The sequence below is a fragment of the Oryx dammah genome, unplaced genomic scaffold (assembly GCF_014754425.2).
Source record: "Oryx dammah isolate SB20612 unplaced genomic scaffold, SCBI_Odam_1.1 HiC_scaffold_6, whole genome shotgun sequence".
Lineage (NCBI taxonomy): Eukaryota > Metazoa > Chordata > Mammalia > Artiodactyla > Bovidae > Oryx > Oryx dammah.
The window spans coordinates 11,427,114-11,436,493 of record NW_024070190.1 but is presented as its reverse complement, the minus strand read 5'-3'; the positions used below and the strand labels follow the sequence as shown (position 1 = coordinate 11,436,493).

Genomic DNA, 9,380 nt, shown 5'->3' with positions numbered 1-9,380 from the left:
CCGTGCTATCGCTGCATTTGTAAACAACTGGCTTTCTAGGACCCCGTTTTTACCCTTTTATGGTGGCGGGTGGGAGTAAGGGGGAATGGGCAGGGGAGATGATGGCAGGGACGGGACGGGTCGTCGTACTAATTCAAGATGCAATTTCCATCCAAATAATAGATTGTTATTAACAATGATCCTCTCTGCGAACCCTTAAAATTGCCCCTTGCCTCCCCTAGCAGCAAGAGGCGAGCCCTCATTCGCCGAGCAGACTCCGCCTCCTTCCTCCTCCCCTCCTCCCCATCACTACTCCCGGTTCTGGAAATTACAACTCCTGGGCGCGCGGCGTCTGGAGGAGGCTGCGCGGGGAGGGAGACGAGAGGGGATTCCCGAGCCAGCCGGGCGCTCGCCCTCCGCCCGCTGGCTGCAGCGTCGCGCGGCCAAGGTCAGAGGCGCCGCAGGAGAAGAGGCTGCGAACCGAAGCGGAGGGTCAGTCCTGCCCTCGGGGAGAGAGCCCCAGGGCGCGCTCGGCCCGCGGCAGCAGCCGCCAGAGAGGGAGGTGAGAGAAGGTCTCCGGGCTGGCACGGCCGCCGGAGGTAGTCGCTGGCGCGGAGACACGGCAGGTGGCGGCCCCTGGGTCCTTGCGAGAGAAGCTCGAGCTGCACCTTCGGTTCCCGGGCGCTGTCCGTTGCCTCGTGGTGCTGAACCCAGCCAGAAGGCCAAGCGGCCTACTCGCCCTCCTTCTCAAAGATCGCCCGGACTAGGGGCGGGGCGAGGGCAAAGGGGGCCCCTGGACAGCTGCCCACTGGAATCTGGAACCGAAGGGCTGAAACGGGAGAGCTAGCGATCCGCAACCCAGCAGCCGGTCCTGATGTGGAGAGGAGACGCCCGCTGCTGCCGGCGGCGGCGCTAGTGCTGATTCATCACCTAAAGCATCTCGCAGGCCACCTCGGGGGCAGCCGACCGGCCCCGGACTCTGGCCTCAGGTTGAAGCCTCTGGTGCAGGAGCCTCGCGGGCAGGAGGTGAGGACCCTCTTTTACCTCTTCCCCCTCACCTAATCGTCTATGGGCGGTGGCCCCAGGACAGAGAGAGGGGCGTGCCCACGGGTTGCAAAGTAGTCATGCCGGTGTGATGCTCCCTCCTCCCATCTCACTGGTGCTAACCTCACTTATTCTCCTCTGCCCGTCTGCGGAGCTTGGGCCGTTCCACCTTCCACCCTGAGCAGTCCTCCGCCGGCTCAGCGATGGAGGAGGAGCTGAAGTGCCCAGTGTGCGGCTCCCTGTTTCGGGAGCCCATCATCTTGCCGTGTTCCCACAATGTCTGCCTGCCTTGTGCTCGTACCATCGCGGTGCAGACCCCGGACGGTGAGCAACACCTGCCCCCGCCGCTTCTGCACTCTCGGGGCTCAGCGCTGTCCTCAGGCGCCGCCGCCGCGCCCCCTCTAGACCAGGAGGCGGCGGCTGGCCCGGCTTGCAGCGGCGCGGGCGGAAGCGCAGCTGGCGGCCTGGGCGGCGGTGCGGGAGGCGGCAGCGACCACGCGGACAAGCTGAGCTTGTACAGTGAGACAGACAGCGGTTATGGCTCTTACACCCCGAGCCTCAAGTCCCCAAACGGGGTTCGAGTGCTGCCCATGGTGCCCGCGCCTCCCGGCTCCTCCGCTGCTGCTGCCCGGGGCGCCGCCTGCTCCTCGCTGTCCTCGTCCTCAAGCTCCATCACGTGCCCGCAGTGCCACCGCAGCGCTTCCCTGGACCACCGCGGCCTGCGCGGCTTCCAGCGCAACCGACTGCTTGAGGCCATCGTGCAGCGGTATCAGCAGGGCCGCGGGGCGGCGCCAGGGTCGTCCGCAGCGGCTGCGGTGGCCGTCTGCCAGTTGTGCGACCGCACCCCGCCGGAGCCGGCCGCTACGCTCTGCGAGCAGTGTGACGTGCTCTACTGCGCTGCCTGCCAGCTCAAGTGCCATCCATCCCGGGGACCCTTCGCTAAGCATCGCCTGGTGCAGCCGCCGCCGCCGCCGCCCGCGCCCTCGGAGGTCGCCTCCGGGTCCCCGGGCGCTGTCCAGGGCGCCGCCAGCGGAAGTGGCGGCTGCAAGAGCCCGGGAGCCACCGGGGCCGGAGCGGCGGGGGGCAACACCGCCCGCAAGTACCCTACGTGCCCCGAACACGAAATGGAGAACTACAGCATGTACTGCTTAAGCTGCCGAACCCCGGTGTGCTATCTGTGCCTGGAGGAAGGCAGGCACGGCAAGCACGAGGTGAAGCCGCTGGGGGCCATGTGGAAACAGCACAAGGTGAGCGCACGCGGACACGGGTGCAAAGAAAAGGGTGCCCCCTCCCGTTGGTGCTGGAAATGGGAAGGGAATGGAAAGATGACATACTAGGTCCCCTCCCCCTTGAGGCTGTTTTGATTCTACCCAAAAGTCATCCAGAATGCAGAGCAGGTCGCAGGACTCTTTCACTCCCAAAGTTGACTAATAAGTTACATTGATGACCCCTTTGGATTTATGGCACCTGGATTTATAGAGAGACTTTCTTTTACTGGGACTCTGGGTGATGGAAGTGTGGCAGGGTTGCAGAGTAAGCTCTTAGGAAGACAGAAAGCCACACTCATCTTCAGGCTGCTTTAAGCCATCTTCCCAGGGACTTGCCTGGGAATGCCACCTCCCTAGTGGGAAGGAACAGCCTCTAATAGGCAACCCGCATACACTTGTGGCTGCCAATGTATCCTCATATCTGACACAGAAAGAGAAAAGCCTTCAAAATCAGGTGAGGCCCTTGATCAGACCCCAAGGCATGAGTGAGGTCAGTTTTTCTAACAAACATTCCTTAATTTCCTAATCAAAGGCCAGGCTAAGCAACTGAACTCACTGCTAAGGTCAGTGATCCAGGTTCCTTGTTCAAAGAGTCCAACGGCAAGTTTGTATGTTTATCACTTAACGTCCTCTTTCCAGTAAACTCTTGCCCCACAGAGAAGCAGGAGGTCTCCAAAGAACCCAACAAGAAGTATGTATTCTGATTGAGGAGGAAAGACATAGGAAAATAAGGCAACTTGCCATGGTTATCTCTTCATATCATCCAACTGGAAATGGACAAAAAGGAAGAGCACAGGGGAGAGAGAAGAAGGGGCCAACAATTTATACTATAGATTTATTACATACAGTTGCTATACAATTTCTGCTACAGTGTGTCAGTTATTTCTATAACTCAACATTTTCAGAGAAAAAAAATGAAGAACACTTCAGAAATCCACCCTGGAGAGAGAAATCTGCATTATAGGCCAGAAAAGAGAAATCTGGAGTCAAATCTCTAATTCTAGAGCAGTGATTCTCATTTGGGAACAATTTCACTCTCCTTATAGGACACTGCCAATGTCTGGAGACAGTTTTGGTTGTTACACTTAGGAAGTTGCCCCTGGCATCTGGGTTAGAGGCCAAGAAGCTGAGAAATAGCCTACAGTGCACCGACAACCTCCATCAAAACAATAACCCATAAAAATATCAATACTGTCTGTGGACTTAAAAATATTCACAACCTAAAAGTTGAGAGTTTTGTTTTATTTTGTGGAAATTTTTAGAACTTCATGCCCGGGAGGCAGCAGCTCAAGAAATCTTGAGAGAACTGCTCCGAGGAGGTGACGGGAGGAACCAGGTTATACAGAAATTTTGCAAATAAGGGCAAGTCTGAACATAAAAAGATTGTCATTAATTAAAGAAAACCTGATAACTCAAGTTGAGGAATTTAGGGCTTTTCTGTATATGGGAAGATGCAAGAGTCTGGGCTCACTGAAGTCATTCCTTTGATATGCACCTCAGCTATTGGGGGCCAATATCCTGTGTTTTCTTCACATCCTTAGTTTTCTCAGGGCTCACCATAGGGAGTGGCTGAGTGATGGCTACTAGATGGCTGGTATTCTTTCCTTCCTGAGTTCCCTCGGAGTTCACCAGCTCACCACCCATGGTGGCTGCAATTGTTGGTGACCGTGACATCTTTGTGTGTTGAAATATTCTATTTCTCATGTCTCTGAGAAAAACCATGTTGTAAGACCTAGATCCAACTCTCAGGGTTTGTAATTCACTTGCTATAAACATTTAGGCACAATTTTAAGCCTACTGAATAATGTCTAACTCAGATAGTTGTTGTTAGGGTAAGTATAATACTGTATGTTTACCCTCTAGCACAGTACCTTACTCACAAAAAACCAATATATATTTATTATTATTATTATTGCCTTCCTTAGTGTCTCACTTGGTAAAGAATCTGCTTGCAATGCAGGAGATGCAGGTTTGATCCCTGGCTTGTGAAGATCCCCTGGAGAAGGCAAAGGCAACCCACTCCAGTATTCTTGTCTGGAGAATTCCATGGAGGAGTCTGGCAGGCTGCAATGCATGGGGTCACAAAGAGTCAGACACGGCTGGGCGAATTATAGTCTTAATCCTTAAAAGCACTAAACTTGCAGAAAGCTATAGGGCAACAGCAAAGAGCTCTTATTTGACCGCAGTGATTTGGCAATCTGGAGAAAACAGGAACTGGTAGCATGCTGAGCCCCAAAATAGCTTTGAGCTAAATGAGAATGTCCGCTCCAGTGAGCTGTCGTTCATATGACATTTTGTTGCATATGACTTCATGATAATTGTAGCTGCCCTGTTTATCTTTCAAGTGAAAAGACATTATTTTACAAATAAAGAAATCTTCTGCAAAGAGGTTGTGATCGATTATCAAGACAAGGTTCACATTCAGATTTACAAACTGGTAAATTTTCACAGCTTAGATAGCTAGAACTAATTTCGGACGTTGCCACCCAAATTTTTAGGCTTAGTGTAGAGTGGAAACAAAAATGAGATGAGGTGAATCGCAATTTTAAAAGACTAAGTCTCTTACCTGGAAAAGTGAGTTGGATAATGAGCAATGGTTTCAATAACCAAGATCGTGCAGGGAAAACACTGGTCCTCTTGATTTGGTGTCAACAGCAGGTTTACAACATTTCTATCTGAGGAAATATGAAAAGAATACATAATATTTGCTCAATAGAGTGGGACAGTTATCTGAGGAAAACACAGCTATGCAGAATCTAAGTGTCTCAATTTAATATCACGTCTTCAGGGAACTAAGACATACTCCTAAGTAAAGAAGGCATTCTATGAGAAACTTTTGTGAAAACTTCTTTTCAAGAATGAGAGGAAGTCCTGCTATTCTCTTTCACCGGGTGCTGTTTTTCTACAGAACGGGAAATCATTAAGTGCTCCTTATCATCTCAAGTAGGGGTTGGAAATCTAAAGATAACAGAGGGAGCCCTGATGGAAAGTTTGATCTTGCTTTGTGAGCAGGCATCTAGACCACCATTTTGAGCTGTGAAGGTAGCTACTTTTGTCTGTTTGTTTTTAAGATTTTTTTTTATATGGAGCATTTTTAAAGTCATTATTTGTTATGATATTGCTTCTGTTTTATCTTTTGGTTTTTTGGCCCTGAGGCATGTGGGATCCCTGACCATGGATAGAACCCCATGCTCTGGAAGGCAAAGTCTTAACCACTGGACTGCCAGGGAAGTCCCTAGATGGCTACTTTTGAAAGATAAACTCGATTTCACACCCCCACTGTGGCTGTTTGAGTTCTTTAGTAAAACTTATTAAACTCTCTGGATTTTGTTGTCATCGTCATCACTGTCATAGTCTGAAAATCCCAGGAGCCATGACAATCTTGATACACTACCAGAACTAGAATCAGGACAGAAATATTTCTCTAATATCCCTAATATCCCTATGACTGGAGAAGCCTTAAGCAAAGCTTTAATTCCTCTCTAGTGCGACTGGAGCTTGCCATCTAATTAGTGATTCTTAGGCAAAGAGACGTGTAAGTGACACTGAAATCTATTTTGAAACAAGGTTGATTATCACCTCTCAAAAACAGTGTAAACACTTCAGGTCTTGGCCAAACACATTTTTAAATGATTCTCCTGGAAGAGGCTTAATCATTTCAAAGAATTTGATGTGAGGAAGCAATACAGTGCAAAAGATAAGACAAAGAAGGGAGGCTTTCCATGAGAGCTTCTGTCTTTTTGCTATTGGGTGGAATTCTAATGTTCCTGAAACTAGAAGGAGAGGGTCACTGCGGGATGAACCTCTTCCTAGTGTGCCACGCCACAGAATGTCAGCAACCGCTGTAATTCCTGCTGAGTGCAGGGCTCTGAATTAAAATGGTTAGAAGTTGATTCTTGAACTGAGGTAGGGACTGCTGGATAAGCCCTTCTTCAGAAGTCTTTTGAGAACCATGAACAATAGAAGAGAATCAAAACAAAATCTCATTGTACCCCAGGAATACTGTTCCCAATGAATCAGCATTTCACAAGAGCAAAGGAGACAGTAAGGTCTAAAGATCACAGGAAAGACAGGAATTCAGGTTACTGCCATGTTCCAAGGATTTGCCAGGCTTCTCAGCAGCCTGGTCTTACCTTATTTTTACAGAAGAGATAAAGAATGGGGTTAAACTTTAAAGTCTCAGAGGAAAGACTTTCTCCATTAAAAGATAACACATAAATGACAAAAGCAGAACATGTAACCATAATTGTATATGGTCATAAATATATTTATTAGAATATTTGTGGTACATTATAACTCAGGGAATAAATGCTCTTTGTTAAGCATTAGAATTACAGGTGTAGAGATGTAGAAATTAAATATCATCCCCAAATTTCAATTTGCCGAGAAAAACAAATTCTAACATTTTGGAGTTTTTTCCTTCTAGAATTCTATTATATATTTATTTTATAATTGTCTTTTTTTTCTTTAACAATACAATATGAATATCTTTCCTGTCAATTAATGTACATCATTTTGGATGACTGCATGTTATTCCATTGTAAGGATTTATCCACATCCTAATGCTGGATTTTATCTAGGTGTTTTCAGTCTTTTTCTGACAGGAACATTTTTCAAGTTAAATCTATGCCTATATCCTTAATAATCACCTTAAGTTAAATTTCTAAATATGGAGCTGCTATATCAAAGGAGATCTGGCTTTCAGACATCTGATTAATGTTGCCAAATTGCTTTCGATAAAGTTCATACCTATCTTTTCTCCCAATATCAAAATTATATTAAAAATTTTAAATTCATGTTGACAAGGACCATGGAAGAAAACAAATAGATGGATTGTCTTGTTTCTAGTAACCACTGTTTGCTATTTTCATTACATTATTATTAGAACTATTTTTAAAGAGGATCACAGTATCTAGATTTTTATAACTACCTGCCTGTGATCTGTCTGCCCTCAAAAACTGGTTTAATATGTATAACTATTGCTTAAATATGTGTGTGTGTGCTAAGTCACTTCAGTCGTGTCCAACTCTTTGTAACCCTATGGACCGTAGCCCACCAGGCTCCTCTGTCCATGGAGTTTTCCAGGCAAGAATACTGGAGTGGATTGCCATGCCCTCCTCCAGGGGATCTTCCCAACCCAGGAATTGAACCCGAGCCTCTTAGGTCTCCTGCATCAGCAGCGGGTTCTTTACCAGTAGCACCACCTATCCCCTCTTGAATTAAGGCCCATGAAAAGACCAACGCTTCAAGGCCCATCTAAGGCATTTTTGAGTGGGATTGAAAGGGGGGAAAGAGATTTAGGTAAAGAGAAGTGTTTGGCAAAAATCTGGGAGGTCTGAAGTTTCCAGCTTTCTGGCTAATTACTGCAAGCTGAGAGTTACTTAACAGAAATCTCTCAGAGCTGTCAGAGCATGTAGCATGGAAATATACACAATCTGAGTGGAAATGTGGATTGTTTGAAATGTTGACTCTTTAACCAACTCTGGAGCTCTGGGAAATGAATTGCATAGGCTGGCTTCTGTTCCATCAGTCCCAGACTGGCTAAGAACCAGTGGCAAAACTGCTTAGACACCTGGGAACACGAGCTGACTCTGATAAGCAGAGGCTGCATTGTCTCCTGAAACCACCCTCTGTGTTAACATCACCACTGTCTTTAAAGCCACCAGGGCTGTAGCATGTCTCATGCTTGGATTTAATTCCAGGCAGGTCAGTAATTCAGGAACAACGATTAGAAAGAACCCCTGTGTTACAAGCTTTGAAGTACTTTCTTTTCTCATCATTCCATACATCTGAAAAACAAAAAGTGTGTTTGAGAGAAAGCAAGAATCCATAAACTTGAATTGTTTCTCTTCTCTTTGAAGACTATTTATGGAGGATAGGGGTTCAGGAGAATTGAGAAGGACCTTAGAGACTGTGAAAGGAAAACTCCAGATTACTACAGAAGAATGTGTTCCCTAGTATGGTACTGGTGCTCACTCCATGGCTAAGGTGTTCTATTTTTAGCCTGCAGTGGGATGTCCTGTATCTGGGTCTACATTGGTGGAGACGGGACCTTGCTCGTAGATGCCAGTGAGATAGATTGTTTTAAAAAGGAGAGATCTCCTAATCTCTGAGATGGATTAGAGGGGCTGACATGCTGGCATACCGCCTGTTTCTGTAAATAAAGTTTTCTTGGGACACAGCCATCCTCATTTGCTTACACTCTGCCCGTGGCTTCTTTGGGCGATTGTTGTTTTTGGTAGAGTTAGGTAGCTGTGACCAGAGATCTATAGCCTGCAAAGCCAAAAAATATTTACTGTCTGGCTCTTTATGGGGGGAAATAGTGCCAACTTCTAGACTAGGATCTCGTGACTCAAAGAGTGGTCTGCAGAGCAGCAGCGGCACTGGGAGCTCTTTGGAAATGTGGAATCCTGAGACCCACCACAGCCACTGACTCATGATTTGAATTCAGCAACATCCCTAGTTGATCCAGACAGATGTTAAAGTTTGAGAAGCCCTGATGGGAATACTTGGGGGCTCAAGGGCACTGGGCCCAACACTCTGTTCATGTCATCTGAGAAGCAGTGTGAAGGGGACACTAGGGGGGCTGAGAGGTTTGAACCAGAGTCTTAATTACCCTGGGAATCTTCAAGCTCACCAGATTCTGGGTGCTAGGAGGGAGGCAGTGTGGTGCTCAAAAAACCCCTGACCCAGAGATAGGCAGGAAGCTCTGAGGGGCGGTGGTGCTGTCTGAGCCCTCCTGGGCCAGAGCATAGGTATCTCGTGAGAAGGGAACTTCAGACAGATGGTCTTCGCTGCTTCCCCGGTCTAAACAGAAACATGTTCCCCACTGTTTGTGTACCTGGGTTTCCTTTGGGTGTGTGTCTTAGTCCTTCTATAAAGAAGCAAAGAGGGTGCTTTATCCACTCTTTAGACAGTTTTGAAGGGCTTGCCCAGAGAATGAGGGAGGTTGGAACTCTCGGAACCGTGAAACCCAAAGGAGCAGGAGAAAATCCAGGCAGATATTGTGGGGCTCTCATGAATTCACACCTCCCTGCTTAGAATTTCCATTTTCTAGGGTAAGCTGTTTCCTAGCAGAAATTATAACTC

At 47.6% G+C, this 9,380-nt stretch overlaps 1 protein-coding gene across 12 annotated transcripts in view; it reads left to right on the top strand.

The window, feature by feature from the left end:
* The first annotated feature begins 806 nt into the window (after positions 1-806).
* The window catches only part of TRIM67 (tripartite motif containing 67), a 60,850-nt gene continuing 52,276 nt past the window's right edge, over positions 807-9,380 (top strand). For 10 of the 12 annotated variants that reach the window (XM_040242767.1, XM_040242764.1, XM_040242762.1 and 7 more), the window contains exons 1-3: positions 807-1,404; positions 1,507-2,036; positions 2,124-2,270. In XM_040242767.1, the coding sequence (XP_040098701.1) occupies positions 1,227-1,404; positions 1,507-2,036; positions 2,124-2,270 (855 nt within the window). In that variant the 5' untranslated portion in view covers positions 807-1,226. Of the gene's footprint in view, positions 2,271-9,380 lie in introns of all 12 variants that reach the window. The other 2 variants (XM_040242759.1, XM_040242756.1) reach the window with 2 other exon arrangements.